At 42.5% G+C, this 22,872-nt stretch overlaps 1 protein-coding gene across 1 annotated transcript; it reads right to left on the reverse strand.

Moving 5' to 3' along the window:
* Nucleotides 1-454: 454 nt before the first annotated feature.
* LOC115171075 (zinc finger protein 652) lies at nucleotides 455-22,872 on the reverse strand. Its single transcript, XM_029727570.1, has 6 exons — nucleotides 22,338-22,872; nucleotides 13,562-15,033; nucleotides 12,904-13,051; nucleotides 11,397-11,512; nucleotides 5,500-5,644; nucleotides 455-4,204 (listed from the first exon to the last, which is right to left on the reverse strand). The coding sequence occupies exons 2-6, from the start codon at nucleotides 14,504-14,506 to the stop codon at nucleotides 3,609-3,611; spliced, it is 1,950 nt and encodes a 649-aa protein (XP_029583430.1). The 5' UTR covers nucleotides 14,507-15,033; nucleotides 22,338-22,872; the 3' UTR covers nucleotides 455-3,608.

Below are 22,872 nucleotides of genomic sequence, written 5' to 3' on the forward strand. Positions count from 1 at the left end.
TTTACCAAATATTGCAATTATGATTTAACTTGCAATTTACATCGAAACACTTTGCTGAACTGTTGGAATCATAGAAATAAAAATAGCCATCCTGATTCTATGCTTGGTGTAGTTTGGCATGACAACTAAAGAACAAGCAAGGTACAGTATAAGTTGTAGTGACAGGGTAGGAACCAGTGTTAGCCAGTTTCCCAGGGGACCCTGATCACGTTTGAATGTTACATTCGTGGCGTGTAAGAATAAATTGCAACCTCTTGCGATATGCATATTGTACAAGTCGACATTGCAATTTCGATAATAATTTGAATAATTGTGCAGCCCTAGCTGAGACTGAAATGTTGTTCCATAAGCTGTGAGAACAGGACACCATTAATGCAAAGATGGTAGCTTCATGTGCATTTGAAAACTAATACCACATAAGATCTGACAAAGAACACACGACAGCACACAAATGTGTGATAATTATGGCTACTCGTTTTTTTACTTCTGAAAGTTAGCAGATAGTCTGTTAAAATGTACATTATTAAAAAAAGGCCCAACATTTCAACTTCTCCTCAATCTCCAAAAACAAACATACAAAACACCCCCCCCCCCCCAAACAAAAAAAACAACCCAGGACCGTATAAAGCCGCACAATTTTGTACCAGATACTTACAATAATAAAATATGCAATGCTACATTAAGTGGTTAAAAATACGAGGGGAAAAAGTATATTGATTATTTTTTTAAACATCTTTAAAGAATATACATTGCTATTTTTCTTAACTAGCCAGGATTTTAGTCAAAAGTGCATTCTATATAACAAATATGAAAGGAGGAGAATCATACAGTAAATCGGAAGACAAAATGTTACACAACAAAGAGGAAACTGGATATGAGGCAGACAAACGCGTCAAATGTATTTCAGATCAGATGAAGCAGGGAGGGGCTAGTGTAAAATAGCCAAAGCAGGAAGAACACCACTACTCGATCACTCTTTGGGAGTCCATATTAGAGCCAGACTATAATAAACAAAATGTCTGAACTAAACAAAACATTTCCTTATGCCATGGTCCCTTCCACACTATCCACCTCCAGATTGATTCTCCTCCTTTTCCTTGCCCAAAACAGCCACTCACCAAACCAACCACCACCTCCCTCCATGCACCCAACATCACTCACTCCCACAATGCATCGTCAGTCCCTCCCTTCACTGCGCCTCACTCACGCAGCAGTAAAGTGCAGAGGATACACACAAATGAATAAGCTTTTCAAAACTAAACGTAAAAAAAAAAAAAACTCATGCTGAAACATCATGAAAAAACAGTAAGTAACTCATGGTTAAGCTGATACAGAGGCCCAACTAACAGACCCACAGTAACGGCAGAATGGTTGTAGCTCTCTAGCGGGTGGGCATCTCTGTCCACTGTTAAACCAAATTCAATGGGCCTTGCTCCTCTTCAGTTTCTCCCAATATGCAAACACAGTAACCTGATCCACTACTATGCTATACCTATTGTGTTAATCCACAGAAACATATCAGACATATTCTTGTGTGCAAATCACCCCCAGAACCCCCTTCAAGAGATGGCACGGCTTCAGCAGGGTGTGCATAGAGGGAGAGACCCAGAGACTATGTAAAAGCAGCTTTTGTTACAACAGCACCGGAGGGGTTCCATTTTGCCATTACTGAGACAAACCCACACCTTAATGTTGCTCCTCAACACTGAGTCTTATCCGATAACAGTCCCAGACAGGGTGAAGGGGTGGCGGACAACAGCCTGCAACCCACTATCAACAATCCGGCAAGACAGAATCTCTCTCTGTCGTTCATCGATAGTAACAACAACCGGACTGTCAGAATATCATACAATGGAACAGCGGGAACATTCACACACACACACACACACACACACACACACACACACGAAAGGTTACATATACAAATGTGATTTCTTTGAGTAAATGTACAACTTGAGTAAATGTATCTACACCAGAAATTGAAATGCATGTTAGACATACCCTCTAACCTTTCCTATGACTATCACTCAACAGTATGTTCAGAGCGAGATGAGAACAATTCTTCAGTCTGAAACCGAATGTAGGATATTTCCAGAAAATATTACTAGAAAATAACATATTTGATTGCTAAACCGTTAGCCAATATCCCTCCATCTAGGCAACATTCAACGTGTTTTGATTCATCATTATTTGCCAACGTGTGCGATAGGGCCTCAATGTTTGTGTAACCTTATACAGAATATGTAAAACTAAGAGAACAAACTGTTACAATACAAACAAGTGTCATGCTCCACACCAAGCTGTGGAATATAGGCTGGTTGGGAAAAATACATATTTTTTCAGTTATGAGTTGTGCTGAAAAAGTCGGAACTTCTGAATGTGTTTTAATGGCCTTTTACAGGATGACCCGTATCATCATCATCATCATCATCATCTCGGCAGCAGCAGCGGGAGAGAGACAGAGGAGCGAGAGACGGAGAGAGAAAGAAAGCGAGAGAGACGGAAGAGACACGCGAGGTCCAGGTTGGGTCGTATTTGGCAGTATTTAACTGTTTTGATGACAGAAGACAAAAAAACCCCTGCAGAATCCCTTGACAAGCATTTTGTGTGAAGTGAGACCAGTGATGACATACTGATTTTTGAAGTAAGTGTGTGTGTGTGTGTACACATGGCGGCACATTCAGGATCATCAGGTTTGTTCTGTTGGGAACGTTTGATCTTGTCAGCTCGAAGGCTGTATGTCAGTCAAGAAGACAAATCCCAGAACTGCATCACAACAACGCAACCAATCCCACACTGTTACATTACACTGAGAAACTCCAGATGTTACGAGATCTAGCCTGTGTATAGAAGTGTGTAGTACAGCAATGGAAAGCACCAATTAACCAGAATCTCTGTCGCAACAGACTAGTAGTAGCACTAACAGACATTTTCTAACCTCCCCACTGTGACCTATGGCAGTGATTCCTGGCCTACTGCTGGTAGAGCCAGTGTGGAATGCCTCAGGAGACAGTGGGAGACCCAGTTGGCACCAGGATGGTAAACATTCAACAAGACCTTGGTGACCCCATGGTCCTACGGGTCAGCCTTAGGACCAGGACTTACAACTCCCCCAGAACTGTGCAACCGTTGTTTAAGTCAGTCGACATGAAGGACTAAGTTGATGAAATGGATCTGTTATGATCCGCTACCTGGATAAGGAACCACTAGTAGAATAATGACATTAGCAACCATCAGTGGGGAGAGGATAAAATGGACACAAACAAAGGATAACTCACATACAGCCTTCTACCATGGGAGGCAGGTTGTCTAAGAAGACAGGATTTTCTAAGAATATTTTCACAAGAAAAGATATGAGCAAGAGGTTGTAAAATCTGTGTCAGTTTACTTGGGTCTCTAGCTAAGTGGGTCACTCACTTATCTAAAGTGTAGACTGAAAGTGTACCTGTCTGTATCCCTCACACACTGGTGTGTACTGAGCTCTGAGTGTCTTGTTCATATCAGTCATCGAGGGGCCGCTCTACACCAGGGGCCAGGTACAGGGAGAGTTGGGGTGGGGGTAACCGAGGTGTGGCAGGCAGGCCTGGAGCCCAGGGCCCTTATAGGGTTCAGTGATGCTGGGGGGCCCCAGGCCCCTTGTCCTGCGGTGCCATGTAACGCAGGTAGCTGCTGTCCTCCTGCCCACAGTGGGTAAGGGGCTCGCTCTTGAAGAGGGCGGGGGGAGGGGAGACAGGGGGCACAGGCAGGTGGTGGTGGGGGAGAGGGGGTGCTTGCAGGGGCGTGCCGGGGTGGTGCTGCTGCTGTTGCGACGTGTGGTGGTGAGGGAGATGGTGAGAGGGGGTCATGTGCAGGTGGGAGAAGGTGGCATGTTCCACGGAAGCACGTGGGGGAAGAGCCCCCCCTGCCGGGCTGAGGCCCAGAGGGGCGGAGGTGGTGGCAGCTGAGGGGGCGAGGCCCGGGCCAGAGGAGGAGGTGGCAGAGAGGTGGAGAGGCAGGGGGAGGCTGCTGGCCTGCAGGGTCACAGAGCTGGTGACCCGGAAGCACTTCTCCTTGTGGGCCTTGAGCATGTTGGAGAAGCGGAAGCGCTGGCTGCACAACTCGCAGGGGTAGGGCTTCTCTCCTGTGTGGGTGCGGCGGTGGCGCTTCATGTTGGGCCGGCTGGTGAAGCTCTTCCCACAGATCTCACAGATGAATGGCTTCTCTCCTGCAGGGGACAGGGACAGAGAGAAAGGAGAGAGAGAGAGCGAGGAGATGGGTGATTTAGTCCCGGACTCTCCTTAATTAGTTTAACTATCACACGTCACAGGACTTCATGCATGAGAAGAAGAATATACCACCTGGCAACACTTTTTGTCCTGTGCTGATTAAACCCCTCTGAACTTTATGAAGAAGTTAACTTTGCAATCAGACAATGTCACTGTAGGAGAGTATGAGGGGTCATTTCTGTCTAACCACCCACTCAGCAGGCAGCGATGCCAGTTCACACTTTGGGATGAGAGGAGATGTGAAAATGAACAACGGCTGTCCATTCGAGAGCTGCTCTCATTAACCTTTCATTCAGTGTGCCCGTTACCACCCCCGTACATTCATTCACAGCATACTGAAAGCGTCTCTCGGCTTTAATCTGAGCTGCATGTTTTCTGAGAGGCTCCGGTAAACCATTTACAGTATGACAGTGAATCACTTAATTGTGAGAAATTAGACTGGAGCCTTTTGTAAATGTTCTGCAACGTCTGTGTAGTAGGTAAGTTCCAGAGGAAAGCATAAACCTTGGGGAGAAGAAGAAGGAAAAAAGGACAAAGAAGGAGGCTGTGTATTATAAGGCATCACTGGGTGTGTCTGACCACAGGAGGCCAAATTGGTCAGCTGCGGCCAGGAGAGGGTAAAATAATTACACCTTACAAAAAGAACCACCAGGGAGTGCAGGGAATCCACCCACACTAGGGAGGGAGAAATTAAATTAAAAAGACTGAAAAAGAACAGGCCTGGTCCCGATGTTCTGCTTTGGAAAGGAGAAAAGTGGCAGGGGAGAAAATGTAAGATGTAATATAGAATGTGTCATGGTAGTCATTATAAGTAGACATGGAGGAGAGGCACCACTGATGCTTTGCCACCCTCTCATTATATAGACTGGGCGAGGTCTCGGTACTGCACGTCTTGGGACGCCCCGTTTCTTTCTTTTTATAGAGCTTCTAAGGAGTCTCACTGGCTGACTAGGGATCAAGACTGAAGGCCACGCAGACTCTCCAGTAAATGGGATGGCTTTGGTCAGGGAGAATTTCCGAATGTTGAAGAATGAAGAGGTCTGGCTTCTAACGTTATTGGAAGACCAGTGTCTCAATATTTGGTTTCAAACATTTTGATGACATGAACAAGTTCAAAGGCTTTTATAAGAAGAAGTCCTTGAGGGTGAGCTTTGTAATTGCACGTTTGTGTCACACAAATTCCTCAGTGAGTGTGTGAGAGTGTAAACTGGTGTGTGTTCACTGTATGTCTCACCTGTGTGTGTTTTCATGTGCTCGTCAAAGTACTGCTTCATGTTGAAGTCCTTGCCACACCACTGACACATGAACTGCTTGTGTCCGATGTGGATGCTCATGTGGGAGCGTAGCTGGTACTTATACTGGAACCTCTCAGCACAGTTCTATAGAGAAACAGGGAGGAGAGAAAGAGAGACATTTAGGGTGTACCAAACGGCAACCTATTCCCTAGTAAGTGCACTACTTTTGACCAGGGCCCATAGGGTGTAGTAGTGCACTATATATGGAAATAGGGTGCCATTTGAGATGTAGCCATTTAGAGGACATAGCGCATACACAATCATCCCTGTAATGGAAATTCATAAGGGCTACTGTATAATAACACTATAATAATACATACATAAACACACATAATATATACCTAAACACAGATGTAGTGGAAGAAGGAGCCCACTGCGCAGTACTGAGTCAGCTGTACTCTTTAATAACATGTCAGTGGAGTTGCTTTATTTAATCACATGGAGCCCCACCCATCCAACCAACCACATGTTCCCAGACAACCCTCCTCCCTTTATGTGGTTGGCCACATAGAGGCCCCCCCCAGGGGGAGGTGGTACCTGCTTCCTACAGAATGTCCTATAAACCAGAATGCTGGGTATGCAAACGAACACCTGAGTTCAACAAGGGCTCTGTTTGCCCTTGTTGAACGCCTACATGGCCACTTGATTATTTGTAGTGGCAGTTCAGACCCGAAACAGGCACAGATGTTTGCCGCACACTACCTTCTCTGACAGTTAGCTAATGTTATACAACGGGTGGGTCTAATACTGAATGGTTAAAACAACATTCTAGCCGGTGTCTATTCCACAAGTAACCACAGGCTAAATCTATTATGTTAAAATGCTTATTTACTCTGTTCCATTTGAATGCGCAATCCACTGTCTCATCAGCCCAGCCATGCAATATATAAACTTGATCTCCACTATAAAACGCATCTAGACAGTCTCACATTTCTTTTAGACTAACATCTATTTTTCAACAATGGAGATTTGCATAAACCTTGCTGTCTGTCTCTCTGACATTTGCAACATTGTTTCAATATTCAAATTCGATCTCCAGGTGTCCCATAGTAATGAACGTGTCGGGAGTGGGGACAAGATACAGGCAGCGTTTCTCTGCCAGTCAAAATCATGAAACGTCAATTAAGAAAAAGGTCAAACGAAACGAAGCGCAGCTAGTTTGCAGTCTTTCCAGCTTCAGTTTGAAGTGATTGTGTTAGCGGTGTTGTTTACTAGCTCCTCTGAACAACAGTGTCCTGACGAGAGAGCACATTTTCTAAGCTAGGCGAATTCTTGCCTCAATAGCTCATTGTTTTGGATGTGTCCAAAGAGATGTCACTAGAAAACAGCTTAAACAAATGCAGTTGCTGTTGTTATTCTGGCTGCACTATTTGACGTGACTATGTTAGCCATAGTTTTCTAGCTAGCAAGTGTAAGAGTATTTTAAGATAATACACAACGCAAAGGACTAGAGGTCAATAGGGAATTAACGATCAATAGAAATAGTTGTTTTTCAGTTCAACGTCTGGTTAGAATCTGTGTAGGGATTTCAGTCCTGACTCATAGCTACGTGTGGCAAGATCTCATTGGTCTGAATCGTCTATACATTGAGCCTGAAAAAGGATACTTGTTATTTGGCCACTGGCCCAATTCTACTGCAAGGAATTCTAATTGGTCAACCCCGGCTAGGGTTGGGGGTTATAAATGTTCTGTGGAGAAAACTAAGGACATGGAAGAATGAACATCTACTTCTCAGCATAACATATATGATTTGTTATTTTTGAATAAACCTATTTTTCTCCCCCCGATTTGCTTTGGGGTCCGTGTTACTGAAAAATAACATCAACTGCTAACACAAGCAGGGGATAAGAACGTCGCCAGCCAGTATGGCAATGGAACATTTAACACGAATGGCTGGGTTGGGTCCAGAGATACAGAACAAAAATACTGAACGACTGGGCCGTGTCTCTGGCAACCAAACCGATAGAACGAACGACCAGCCGGCTTGGGTAGCAACCCTAGATTTGTGTCGGGACTACATCTTGCAGAAGGATGAAATGAATAAATTAATAAAAAAATAAATAAAAAAAAGGTTTGAAAATATGTAAATAATTATTTGAATATGTTGGTAACCTGTTGCATAAAAGTGATAATGCCCTCGAAGCCGGTGTTTGGAGGATATATTGGCACGGTTTGCTGGCCCTCGACGAACAACACCCGTGCCAATATTTCCTCCAAACACCGGCTTTTCGGACATCATCACTTAAATAGCGAATATTGGAACTCTGTTATTGGTCTATTGACTTATACCAACTAGTGATGTGACCAGGCGAACCAAAACTCCACCCATGCAAAACCGGAGGGGGTATACTACGAAGGAAGCTAGATCTAATCAGGGTTTTCTAAGGTTAGTCAGCTTCAGATTCAATCTCAGGCTTAATCCATACTACGATGGTGGATATTGCTCGTCCGCCTGCCACTAACTCTAGCAGGCTTATAACTGTGTGTACATGTCACACATGGCTAGTAGAACGCCAAAGTCTTCACTGAGACCATGCTGAAACATCAATCCATGGGCGAGTCGGTAGCACATTTTCATTTGTGCCAAAATCTAATTGAAAGAAAAGTTGTACTGCAAATATAGCAGGCTATGGTCCGAAACAGGCTTTTAGAAGTGCTGTTTTTATTTTATTACTTATCGTTAATGCCGGCTTTGCTGTGCTTTTCAATACATAAGCACCACCCACTCCTAGCGATAAAACAATCATATTAAGTCATACAAAAGTTTTACTGAGTGTGAAGTTTCAAATGCATTCTGTAATGGGATAGGTATTTTAACATGAATTTAATATTCAGTTGTCTTCCTCAAATTAAGGGGATGATGATGCAATCTATGCGAGAAGGAATAAATCTGAATTTATTGGTCCTCAACTTACAGCTCAGACACTTCATTCAGCATAAATAGAGTTACTTGCCCCAGGGCAGGTAGTTATGAAGGATTCCTTGCCATAGAAATGTAACTTACTAAAAGGTGAGCCTTGTTGTCCAGAGTTGAACTCAGAGTTGACCAAAGTTACCTCTCTAACTGCTCAAACCTGATTTGCAGTATAGAGCTCTGCTTATTAAATGGTCCTATGTAGATAGTTGCTGGTTGAAAAAAAAAAAAAAAAAGAATCAGGAACTAACACTTATCAAAATGTTTTCACACTTTTACTGTTAGTTTCATCAGCTGTTATACAACATTATACAAAACACAGGAAAAACTGAGTTTTGACTGCACTGGGTCTTTAAAAAGTAAACAGTCCACAAATCCAACTTCACCAGTCTGTATTTTTATTCCAGTTATTCTCTACACCATGTGTATTCATGGTCTGCTAATGTTTGACATGGTTCAATAGTGATCACCATTTTGGAGCAGTCACAGTACAGCAGGTCATATTCCTCTGTTCAAACAACCCATAGTTGTCTGAATCCTGCCCAGTTTGTCTGAGTTAGCCATTCAAACCTTACTAGCTAGAAGTCAATATTTAAGGATTCTAATACAAATACATTAAAAATGGACACTATTCATACTCTGATAAACACTGTCCTTATAAAACGAATATTCATGAAAAAATGTGTGTATACTCTATTAGGTAATCTTAAACTTGGTCTTCTCCAGACCGAATGCTGGTGGATGTTCTATTTAAAAAAAACTCTCCAACCATCATGCATGAATGAAGAATTGTTATTGAAGGGTTTCTGTAACTGGTATATTGCCACTTATCGGTGTTCCATATCCCCATCTAGTGGTCTCTCTAGCGCCCTACTCTATTACAATCCTGTGCTACATATTAGAGGTTGACCGATTAATCGGAATGGCCGATTAATTAGGGCTGATTTCAAGTTTTCATAACAATTGGAAATCTGTATTTTTGGACGCCTTTTTTTTTTTTTTACACCTTTATTTAACTTGGCAAGTTAGTTAACACATTCTTATTTTCAATAACGACCTAGGAACGGTGGGTTAACTGCCTTGTTCAGGGGCAGAACGACAGATTTTTACCTTGTCAGCTTGGGAATTCAATCTTGCAACCTTGCAACCTTACGGTTAACTAGTCCAACGCTCTAACCACCTGCTTTACATTGCACTCCACGAGGAGCCTGCCTGTTACGCGAACGCAGTAAGAAGCCAAGGTAAGTTGCTAGCTAGCATTAAACTTATCTTATAAAAAACAAACAATCATAAATCACTAGTTAAACTAGTAATATCATCAACCATGTGTAGTTATCTAGCCTGTCCTGCGTTGCATATAATCGCTTAGGTACACGTTGCTCCAACATGTACCTAACCATAAACATCAATGCCTTTCTTAAAATCAATACACAAGTATATATTTTTAAACATGCATATTTAGCTAAAAGAAATCCAGGTTAGCAGGCAATATTAACCAGGTAAAATTGTGTCACTTCTCTTGCGTTCATTGCACGCAGAGTCAGGGTATATGCAACAGTTTGTGCCGCCTGGCTCGTTGCGAACTAATTTGCCAGAATTTTACGTAATTATGACATAACATTGAAGGTTGTGCAATGTAACAGCAATATTTACACTTAGGGATGCCACCCGTTAGATAAAATACGGAACGGTTCCGTATTTCACTGAAAGGAAAAACGTTTTGTTTTTGAGATGATAGTTTCCGGATTCGACCATATTAATGATCTAAGGCTCGTATTTCTGTGTTTTTATTATATTATAATTAAGTCTATGATTTGATAGAGCAGTCAGACTGAGCAGTGGTAGGCAGCAGCAGGCTCGTAAGCATTCATTCAAACAGCACTTTCGTGCGTTTTGCCAGCAGCTCTTCGCTATGCTTCAAGCATTGCGCTGTTTATGACTTCAAGCCTATCAACTCCCGAGATTAGGCTGGTGTAACCGATGTGAAATGGCTAGCTAGTTAGCGGGGTGCGCGCTAATAGCGTTTCAAACGTCCCTCGCTCTGAGACTTGGAGTAGTTGTTCCCCTTGCTCTACATGGGGTGGCTGCTTCGAGGGTGGCTGTTGTCGATGCCCAGGTAGGAGCGAGGAGAGGGACGAAAACTATACTGTTACACTGGCAATACTTAAGTGCCTATAAGCTTTCTTACATGGCACATATTGCACTTTTAATTTCTTCTCCAACACTTTGTTTTTGCATAATTTAAAACAAATTGAACATGTTTCATTATTTATTATTTGAGGCTAAATTGATTTTATTGATGTATTATATTAAGTTAAAATAAGTGTTCATTCAGTATTGTTGTAATTGTCATTATTACAAATAAATAAAATATATTTTTTAAAACAAAAACAAACAAACAAAAAAAACGGCCGATTAATCGGTATCGGCTTTTTTTTTGGGCCCTCCAATAAATCAGTATTGAAAAATCATAATCGGTTGACCTCTACTACATATTCTGAAGAAATGCTCACATGGTATATGTAAAAGCAATATTTGTTGATATTTCTCTGTTCCCTTTTGTATAATCTAGATCAGGCATTCTATTGAACTATGTACTGATGCGTTTTCTTGCTTGATCATGTGACATATGCAATTATCCTTGAAACAGAAGCCAGACGTGCCTGCCGACAATTCCAACTGATGATGGCCTGAGGCCGAAACGTTTGTGTTTTGTTTTCACCTTTCATTTATGCACTATGATGTTTTGATAAACATCTTCATTTTGCTTTCAAGCCTCAGTTTTGTATGTAAAAAATGTTGACAGTGTGTGTGTGTGTGTGTCCATCTCTTCCAATACCCTATAAAGTGAAATACATTTTCTGTTTCAGTCGGTGTTTGAGTGTGGGAGGGACAATGTGACTGCAAGTCTAAACGGCTCACCTCGCAGCGGAAGGGCTTCTCCCCAGAGTGCTGCAGCGAGTGAACCTTCAGGGACATGCTGCGCTTGAACGACTTGCCACAGGTCTCACAGGTGAACGGCATGTCCTTAGTGTGAGCTGCAGAGAGAAAGGAACAGGTTAAAGGTGGGCGCCAACCAGAGATCAGAATGTTGCTCCATGAAAGAGAGCAAGAAAGGCAAAAGAGGGTGAGTTAGTTCCAATTGATACAGATGTACAGAGCTTTGCAAAAGTGTTCATACCCTTTGGATTTCTTCACATTTTAATGATACGAAGTGGGATTAAAATTGATTTAAATGTACATTTTTTGTCAACAATCTACTCAATGTCAAAGTGGAAGAATAATTCTAAATAGATAACTAAAATATAATCGTTGCCTAAGTATTCAACCCCTTTGTTTAGGCAAGCCTAAATGAGTTCAGGAGTAAAAAGTACCTCAACAAATCACATAAGTTACATGGACTCACTGTGTGAAATAATAGGGGTTGACATGATTTTTGAACGACTAACCCTTCCTCTGTCCCCCATACATACCACATATGTATGTATTATCCCTCAGTCAAGTATTGAATTTCAAGCACAGATTGAACTACAAAGACCAGGGAGCTTTTCTAAAGCCTGATGGGAGAAAACTGAGGACGGATCAACAACATTGTAGTGACTCCACAATAAGGACTTAAATGACAGAATGAATAGAAGAGAGCAAATGCACAGAATACAAATATTCCAAAACATGCATCTTGTATGCAACAAGGCACTGAAGTAATACTGTAAATGAATACACCTTTTGGCCTAAGTGCAAAGCCTTATGTTTGGGGCAAATCCAACACGAAATGGGATGGAGCTAAGCACAGGCAAAATCCTAGAGGAAAACCTGGTTAAGTCTGCTTTACACCAGACACTGGAAGAGGAATTCACCTTTCAGCGAGACAACCTACAACGTAAGGGCAAATCTACACTGGTTGCTTACCAAGAAGAAAGTGAATGTTCATGAGTGGCCAAGTGACAGTTTTGACTTATATCTGCTTGAAAATCTATGGCAAGACTTCAGAAACGACTGCCTGGCCATGATCTGCAAAATGGCAGTGTTTGAAGAATTATGAAAATAATAATGGGCTAATATTTCACAATAAAGGTGTGTAAAGCTCTTATAGACATACCCAAGAAAACTCACAGCTGTAATCACTGCCAAAGGTGTTATCTAACATGTTTCGACTCGGGGAGCTGAATACTTATGCAACAACTATATTTTTGTTATTTAACTTATATTCATCTTTTTTTATATATTAAAAATGTTCTTCTACTTTGACAAGAGTATTTTGTGTAGGTTGTTGTCAAATTTAAATTAAAATCAATTTTAATCCCACTTTGTAACAAAATGTGAAGAAATCCAAGGCGGATGAATACTTTTGCAAGGCAATGTATATCCTATTAGGGACACTTGGGAGTTACCAGGAAGAGCAGGAACAGACAAACTGGAGTCCACCTACCAACCATGTGCTTGCGGACATGAGCCATTGTGTAGAACTTCTTGTCACAGATCTCACAGGCAAACTTCTTCTCTGCGTAGCCGTGCACAATCTTGATGTGCTCGTGCAGCGACCACAGCTTCTTGAAAGACTTGTTGCAGGAGACGCACTGAGCAGCAGAACACCACACACAGATAACACATTCAGTAACAGGTGATGATTGTTGTTTTGTGCCATTGATTACCCTGACACAATCTAAGAACCAGAGCAAGCAGCTGAGACAATCCCAGTGCCTGGAGCTGCAGATGGTATTTCCCACACTGCTGTAACAGTATCTGTCTAGGCTGGTTCTTAACGCTCCGATTCCCTCTGCTGGACAAAACGTTTCTTACATCCTCCAAACCCCAGAAATCTGGCCTTGATGACAGAGTGAGATTTTCGTTTCACTGTACCTGGTATGTAACTGTAGCCAAATGTACCTAATCAATGGAGTCGTTTTGATTGCTCAGGTCAAAAACACCTTGTACAGTTAATTAAAAACCAGGTCTGCGTCCCAAATGGCCCGCTATTCCCTACATAGTGCACTACTTTTGACCAGGGCTCCATATGGCTCTGGTCAAAAGCGGTACACTGTATAGGGAATAGCGGGCCATTTGGGACACGCACCAGCTCTCCTTACCTGGATGTTCTTTTCACAGTCAGTCTGCTGGTGTAAGGCCAGCTCACTCTCCAGGACAAACTTCTTGCCACACTTGTCACAGATTTGCATGCGTCTGTGTGTGACATTCATGTGCTTCTCCAGGTACCAGCGGGTGTTGAAGACGCGGGGGCACTTCTCACACGCCAGCGTCTCCCGCTCCTCCCCATCCGCTTTATCCCCCGTGGCAGAGCCAGCTGAGGGGGTCCCCTTGCCCTCCCTGGCAGTCCGGCTTGTCCTCTTGGGCAGCTGGGTTGTCTTCTTCCGTCGGCCCCTGGTGGTCATGCCGGTGGTGCTCAGAGCGGTAAACTGGGTCTTCCTCCGGGGCTGGCTGGTAGCGGGGGCCACTCCACGCCGAGCCCTCTTGGCTCTCGTTCTACGGCTCTCTATTTCTTCCTCCTCTTCAACTTCATCTTCTTCCACATCTTCCTCATCTTCTTCCTCCTCCTCCTCGCTGCAGTGTCTCTCTGAGGTATCGGTTTGGGGGGCAGACTTGTCCCCCTTTGATACGTTAAGTGTCTGATTGTTCAGGTTGACCTCCACGATGATCTGCTCCCGATTGAATGACTCCTCCTCTTCCTCTGAGTCCTCGGAGGTGCCCCCATTGCCTGCCTGGGCCCCCTGCACGCCCCCCTCCTGCCCTACTGGCCCCTCTCTGTAGTACTGCTGCTGGGGGGAGGTAACATGCTGTGGGGACAGCTGACTGGGAGTCTGGTCACCCATGGGGGTCTTGGCTGCCATCTTGTTGTCCACTAGCACAGAGTAAGGCTTGCCCCCGCCCTCCCGCCTGTACAGCTTGCCCGTTAGGTCCAGGTCTGGGGCGGGGGAGTGGTAGTAGGACTGGGCCACCTGCTGCGTTCTGCGCCCCTCCTGTGACATCCCACCTGGGCTGGACACCTCTCCCTTCAGGCTCTGACAGGATTTCATGTGTGTGGGAGGGGAAGACTGTAGTAGTGCTAGTTGAAGCACAGCCAGAGGTTTGTTAGCAGTGTTAGTATTCTTAAACTGTGAGAGTAACCTCGCTATGTTGTAAGGAGGGGCAGGGGGAACAGAAGCAATCCCCCACCCCTCCCGCCACTGAGGAGACAGGAAGGAGGAAGGGGTGAAGGGAAGAAAGCGTCACCCAGATTCAAACAGGGGATCCATGCTCACCACAGGACAAAGACCGAGGACAGACCGTGAATGGCATTCTGCTACAGCTTAGGCTTCTGTTGAGCTTGAATCTCAAAGCTTCTCTGGATGCTGGGGTGTCTGCTCTTCAACCTCGATGAGGTTTCGGTCTCTCCGCAGGTGAAGCCTCTCAGGTTAGTCTCTCACTCAAGGCTGTCAGCGTTATATTGTCCGTTAGGGCTCCAGTCTTTAAGCTTCTGTCTTGAGGGTGAGCTTCACGCCGGACTTTGAGCTGCAGTCGGAACTTCTGTGCCTCGTTTCAGGAGCCATCTGCAATCTGCCGCCTGTGAGAGCAAGAGAAATGGAGAACGAGAGATTAGGCTCAATTCTGTGACAAGCGTGCGGTGCTGCCTCAGAGTGAGTGTGTCTGATGTGAAACTACAACCTAGGGAAGGCGTTGTGAACTGAGAGTGAGCCGTGCTTCACCGCAACCGTTTCACTGGCATGTGTGAACATCCAAACCACACGCATCAGAGCTCTGTGAGAGAGGACTTATCCCCAAACACAGTCCTCCTGTTCTTCACAATCTATTTATGCTTTCAGGTCAATCGTCTTTCATTCATCTCACCATCTTGTTAACCAGACTTGATATATGCCGTCATATCATCCAAAAATCATACGCTCACATTTAATCAGAAAACCCATCTTCCATCTCAACCGGCTTTCAAAACACCAGTTTCACAAATCAATACCTCAATCTCAGCTTTCACATTTCAATAGCGGTCACACTTATCACACTGACTTGCCTAGCTAAATAAAAGGTTCAATAAAATAAATAAAATACACTGACATAACAATATTCATAAGCTGGTATGAAATATACAATAATGCTTTATTTACTTTGCCTTTAGTTAACCAGGTAAATCATTGAGAACACATTGTATTTTCCAATAACCATTCATGACGGAGCAATGAATATTGGCAATCATGTAGGCCCATCTTTTGACAAACTTACGGGAAAAAGTAAGCAATCTGCTCTTCCAGGTGTTTCAATTAGCTTCTTGAACTCTGATTAGGGGGTGTGCTACTTCAATACAAGTATGATTTGCACTCATACCTTAACACCTATAAAATGTCATCCCCCACCCTCTATTGTGGCAGTTACAGAGCACAAAATAACCACAGTATGGGAGCTGTAAATGAGTTCAACCACAGGAAACTGTACATCAGCTTCTGTATGAGTGAGTGATTGAGTGAGTGAGCCTGCACAGCGCATGTGTGCAAGTGATTAAAGAACAAAAAATACTGTTTGTAAATGTAAACAAAGCTTTTGAAATATTCTTGTTACTTGGCTTTTAAGGGGTCATTTACTGCCTGCCCCTATAACACCATCATGGCAGTGACCCTCGAGGCACAGTGTTCGAGGATATGACACTAGTACTGAAACATTTAAGTCAGACATAGCTACAACTTTAAGCTTTTTGTTATTTCCACATGTATGTTTGACCCCAAATGACCTTGGGCACAGACGCTGGCTCAGCACTGGGGTTGGTTTCTTGATTTGCAACGACATCGAGAGCCACTAGAAGAAAAAAAAAATAAAGAAAAAAATCCTCTCTCATAAACAAACATCCTCTGCTCAACGGCCCAGTATAGGTTAACCGTCACAACCCACCTCCACGATTCTGAGGCTGATCAAGCCAAAGAGGCCCTCTAACAACAGATTCCAGTCCAGGCAGCTGGACTGTCTGAGGCCGAGCTCCACACACAGCCCCAAACTCTCTGGGTCCACCTCCTCCATTCACTACACTCAAGTTGCGAGAAGTACAATTCTGGAACAGATCGACTCAAATACACACATGCAAGCACACAAACAAAATGCCTACAGTTATGTGTTGAAAAAAAAAAAAAAGGTTAAGAGGACAGACATGCATCGGCATTTAGACAAAAGCAAAACAATGCACATCCACCCACCACCTTTCTTCCTGTGCATGTTGACTGTCTGATCCTTTCTGAGAATTGGACCGCTCTAGGTGCATTACAACCACAAGAGGAGGGACTGCGCTCCATAGAGCACCTCGTCTCACCTACTGGAACATTAAACTCCCTCAGATGCTCTAATGCCCCGTGTGCAGATGTGATGTTATATCTGACAGAACCAATCCAATAGGGCCTGAACTCTCTTAACAGCTGCTTATGCACAGGAATGTAGTAGGGTCAAGAAGACAAGAGGCCTGTGCATTGATGATCCCTCTGAGTGGAGTAAGTGTCAAATTAGTCACGGCTTTCCTGATGTGTAGTGCAGGCAGATGTAGGTCTACCCTTACACCAAGGGTTTCAAACTCATTCGGAGGGCTGAGCATCTGCAGATTTTTGGTTTTCCCCTTTCAATTAAGACCTAGATAACCAGGTGTGGGGAGTTCCTTACTAATTAGTGACCTTAATTCAATAAAGTACAAGGGGGGAGTGAGAACCCGCAGACACTCGGCCCACCGTGGAATGAGTTTGACACGTGCCTTACACCGAAGACTGAGGCTTCGTTCTGCTCAGTGAAGATTTGCAAAGAACTTACTAGACCTGAAACTGTGACAACTTTGCACACACTTAATGCTGTTCCGGTCATTAACATGATCAAACAGAGTGAGATTGGGGGGGGGCAAGAGAGCATGTGCAAACATTCCACAACCACACACAGGACAGCTGAGGTTATGCAACTCGTATTTAGTAAAATCCTTACTTTGATGAGTCACGGTAGAGTTTCACTCACAATGAGAGAGCACAGCCCTTTGATGTGGTGAGCAGGAAGAGCAGATTTCACAATATCAGTGGTAATTGTACGATTACCTTGTCAGATCTCGGGGTTAAATTCAGTGTAACATTGATCGTTTATGACACCAGTTTGGTGGCACTGAGCGATCCATGCTTTTTGAGGTTGGTCCCGTTTCAGCTTGAATATTAAAAATGATCAGTTTTCGATTATTTCTTTATACATGAAATGCACTATGTACAGTTGAAGTCGGAAGTTTACATACACTTAGGTTGGAATCAATAAAACTCGTTTTTCATCCACTCCACAAATTTCTTGTTAACAAACTATAGTTTTGCCAAGTTGGTTAGGACATCTACTTTGTGCATGACACAAAAGTCATTTTTCCAACAATTGTTTACAGACAGATTATTTCACTTATCATTCACTGTATCACAATTCCTGTGGGTCAGAAGTTTACAAACACTAAGTTGACTGTGCCTTTAAACAGCTTGGAAAATTCCAGAAAATGTAATGGTTTTAGAAGCTTCTGATAGGCTAATTGACATAATTTGAGTCAATTGGAGATGTACCTGTGGATGTGTTTCAAGGTCTACCTTCAAACTCAGTGCATATTTGCTTGACATCATGGGAAAAATCTAAAGAAATCAGCCAAGACATCAGAAAAAAAATCGTAGTCCTCCACAAGAAGTCTGGTTAATCCTTGGGAGCAATTTCCAAACACCTGAAGGTACCACGTTCATCTGTAAAAACAATAGTACGCAAGTATAAACACCATGGGACCACGCAGCCGTCATACTGCTCAGGAAGGAGACGCGTCCTGTCTCTTAGAGATGAACGTACTTTGGTGCGAAAAGTGCAAATCAATCCCAGAACAACAGCAAAGGACCTTGTGAAGATGCTGGAGGAAACTGGTACAAAAGTATCTATATCCACAGTAAAACGAGTCCTATATCGACATAACCTGAAAGGCCGCTCAGCAAGGAAGAAACCACTGCTCCAAAACCGCCATAAAAAAAGCCAGACTATGGTTTGCAACTGCACATGGGGACAAAGATGGGAATTTTTTGAGAAATGTCCTCTGGTCTGATGAAAGAAAAATAGAACTGTTTGGTCATAATGACCATCGTTATGTTCGGAGGTAAAAGGGGGAAGCCTTGCAAGCCGAAGAACACCATCCCAACCGTGAAGCACGGGGGTGGCAGCATCATGTTGTTGGGGTGTTTTGCTGCAGGTGGGACTGGTGCGCTTCATAAAATAGATGGCATCATGAAAAAGGAAAATGATAGAAAATTTGTGGGCAGAACTGAAAAAGCGTGTGTGAGCAAGGAGGCCTACAAACCTGACTCAGTTACAAGAGCTCTGTCAGGAGGAATGGGCCAAAATTCACCCAACTTATTGTGGGAAGCTTGTGGAAGGCTACCCGAAACGTTTGACCCAAGTTAAACAATTTAAAGGTAATGCTACCAAATACTAATTGAGTGTATGTAAACTTCTGACCCACTGGGAATGTGATGAAAGAAATAAAAGCTGAAAGAAATCATTCTCTCTACTATTATTCTGACATTTCACATTCTTAAAATAAAAGTGGTGATCCTAACTGACCTAAGACAGGATTTTTTTTTACCAGGATTAAATGTCAGGAAATGTGAAAAACTGAGTTTAAATGTATTTGGCTAAGGTGTATGTAAACTTTAGACTTCAACTGTATTATGTGAGTCGAATGCTGTAACACAGAATAAAACAATTAATAAAAGTTGGTGTGGTAGTGACTACCCATTACTGCTTATCAGTAATCAAATATTTCAGTTGTGTATATTACATGTTTTAATTGATGACTATAATTGTATTCTAAGTCATCTCATCTCTATAGAGCTACTGCCTATGCAGTCTGACAAAAATCTAAGTAAATATGGCATACTGTTATGACTGCTGAATACCAACTCTCAATCACTTAGATCATGTATTTTCAGGTAGAAAATACCTCAAAGCAACTGCTCTCTTTCCCTCTTGATCTCGCATTCTGTCTCTTTTATGTAGCAAGAGTAAAATAAACATAGACCGGACAGTAGGTGAGCAAAGGATTACGGTCATTGTAGTTATTTACCACGTTTTCTGCGTTAAACTTTGTAGAATATTGGCCTGTTGGAAACTACAACTCCATACTACAGCGCACAGTTAAGGCATGATCTGATTTATCTCTAGAGAAATTGTGCAATGTCTGCATTGAGCTCACAGAAAAAAAACAGAACAAAATGGAATTCAAATATTTGAACTGACATTGGTCAATTAGTTGTTTAAATTGTTTTATCGCTCAGTACTACCGTTTGGGCTGCTTTCAAATATGAACTTTGCTCCCTCTCATCTAAAGTGTCTGCAAGATGGGTTCAAATCCTGTGCAGATGAGAATCGCAGCTTCATGTTGGTAAATTGCATGTAGATAGTGACATGTCGAGGGTATGCATCAAAGTGTGTCAGCTGAATCCTTCCCAGAGGTTTAATTACATTCACCATTGTTTCAAAGCATTATTCTGCAGCATTGAGTTCCACCCTCTCTCTGTCTGTGGACTTTAATGAGCTTTCCTTTTGAGGCAAATGTGTGAGGGTTCACATTCCTGACTCCAAACTCATAAGACCTTAACCAGCCCACTGTGTTGCACACAGTAGGGGAGCCCAATGCCCCTGTAGGTATTTGTGCCTAAGCTTTCTAGAGATATAGATAGAAGGGCAACAGTGGTAGGCAATCACACTTTAAACCTCCACAGGCCTCTGCTCTGTCATAATCCTCCATCGAAATGCATGGACTGTTTCTTTTTCGCTCTTTCCCTCCCTCAGTGGTGTAAAGTACTTCAGTAGTACTTACAAATATTTTTACTTCAAGTTTCTTTGCGGTATCTATACTTTACCATTTATATTTGTCAACTTTTACTTCACTACATTCCTAAAGAAAACTATATACTTTTTACTCCACACATTTTCCCTGATATCCAAAAGTACTTGTTACATTTTGAATGCTTAGCAGGACAGGAAAATGATCAAATTCACACACTTATCAAGAGAACATCCCTTGTCATCCCTACTGCCTCTGATCTGGAGGACTCACTAAACACATGCTTCGTTTGTAAATGATGTCTGAGTGTTGGAGTGTGCCCCTGGCTATCTGTAACTTAAAATAAACAAGACAATACTGCCTGGTTCACTTAATATAAGGAATGTGAAATGATATACACTTTACTTGAAGTATATTTTAGCAATTACATTTACTTTTGATACTTAAGTATATTTCAAGCCAAATACTTATATTCAAGTAGTATTTCACTGGTTGACTTTCACTTGAGTCATTTTCTATTAAGGCATCTTTACTTTTACTCAACTATGAGAATTAGGTACTTTTTCCACCACAGCCCTCTCTGTGACAACACAGGAAAGGAAGAGGGGAAAGGATCGATGATGAAATGCAACAATGTAGGCTAAAGAGATGGTCCACAGTGAGTCTCAGTTTTGACAGATGAGAAGTCTGTCAAACTTAAAACGCTAATAACAAACACTAATACTGAAATCCCTTAAAGTACATGTCACAGTGATTAGTGAGAGCTTGCCATTTAGCTACTATTGACAAAAACATGTATCTATGAAGTTGGGTCTGACAATGTAATATGAAGGAACTTGAAGCAAAATGTCTGAATGTTGTTTTAGAAATGAGGCTATATTCAACACAACGAACATGTGTTGAAGTGTGCATGGCAAAATACACTTCATAAAAGCGTCTGCACAACCGACATATTGAGCTCAATAAAAGTTGACATTTTGTTTCGCAAGAATTGGCAAGGCTGCAGCTGGGCCTAAATCACGGCTGACACTGCAAAGCAATCCTTTGCCCCCTTCTCAAACATAACAGACTATCTAGCATGAATGCTAGCTCTGCTTCGCTTGTAATCAATCTGGCCTAGCTAGCTATTTCGCCAGCTGGCTAGCTTGGTTAATTTGCTAGCTACGTCAATTTGGCGCTAACGCGTTACCAAACCCGCGATATATTTTCATAATACTAACAGATTGATAAAATACGGATGGCTATATTAGATGAATCCTACAAACTCCAAAGCAACGCATATTAACAACGGTTACACGATTATATGCAGTTTTGTTGGTAACAACCAACTTTAAAAATAAGTGCAAAGGGTTAAACAAAAAGGAAACATTGGTTGGTCAAGACCGTCGGACGGAAGGCCGTTCGGCTAGCCAATTTATTAGCTTACAAACTACTAACAAGGTAGATTCAGTTTACAGTAGCTATCTAAATACAGATGCTTTTATTTTACATTGGTTGGAAATCGACATACTAACAAGACAGAAACAATGTGAATGTATCTACCTAGCTAATCAAACTCGCCATGCACTGTCCGTTTCACCAGAAATAATACTAGCTAACATAGCTAGCGCAAATGTGAATTACCATGGCACACGGCTAACGTTAGCTAGCAAATCCTAGCTAATTAGACGACTTTCACTTTTTTTAACCCAAAACCTCCCAGATATAAATCGGCTAAACCGAGATTTTACACCAGTATACAATATTGCAGCATCAAATCTTATACATCGTGTACACAAATCAAGGTTAAACATGTCAATATTTGTTAATAAAATTGTTTAAAAATCATAGCTACAAGAATCTTTTAAATTCGCTCTTCCCCATGAAAAACCTAGCAAGATAGCACACAGCTCGTTACATACTCAATGACGGTTTATTGTCAGCAGTCTAGCTTGATAATAACCAAGACAATAAAATCGCTAAGAAAATCCTTCATTTGTCTTGCATTGTAGACAAATGTCATGTTTGTAAATACATTAAAAAATATACAATAACTTGTAGAGAAATGTTACCTTCGGTGAGAGCGCCCTCTTTCTCATTTCGTGCAATCAGAGTTGCAGGGATTCTGGAGTGCTGCAGACGCACAAAAAGAGCCAGCTACTGTTGCAGTTCACCACTGTTGGATAATCCTATTGCATGCTCGATTGCAAATTTGTTTACTAATGCATTTTTAGAATGTATGACACTGATATATTAGCAGTAGACTCAGTGCTACTGTAGATCCATCGCTACGTGGCCCAGCCAAGGTCTCGCTCGCACTAACGTTACTGCCTCTCACTCATCCCAGGCACTGACAGGCAGGCCGCTGTCTGGGTTGGGTAGGCGCGACACAATTTTTTCGTCTTCTATCCAAACCAGACTGGGCACGATGCGCGCACTCGTGTCTGTCCCCATCTTTAGCCGGGAAATTATGAGAAAACCAGAGCTGGATTAGACACGGAATCAGTTACTGGAAAAAGCGAACTACTGCATGAAATGTACATCTAATTGGCAATGCCCAGATGGAGATTTCTGTTGGATACAGTATTTCACCTTATGCATTTTTTC

This window comes from Salmo trutta, chromosome 32, assembly GCF_901001165.1.
Source record: "Salmo trutta chromosome 32, fSalTru1.1, whole genome shotgun sequence".
Classification (NCBI taxonomy): domain Eukaryota; kingdom Metazoa; phylum Chordata; class Actinopteri; order Salmoniformes; family Salmonidae; genus Salmo; species Salmo trutta.

Coding starts and splice junctions, on each gene's coding strand:
- LOC115171075 (XM_029727570.1), bottom strand. CDS start 14,506: ATGAAATCCTGTCAGAGCCTGAAGGGAGAGGTGTCCAGCCCAGGTGGG. Junction 11,513..12,903: donor TGTCCGCAAGCACATGGTTG/GTAGGTGGACTC, acceptor TTCTCTCTGCAG/CTCACACTAAGGACATGCCG. Junction 5,645..11,396: donor AGAAGCCCTTCCGCTGCGAG/GTGAGCCGTTTA, acceptor GTTTCTCTATAG/AACTGTGCTGAGAGGTTCCA.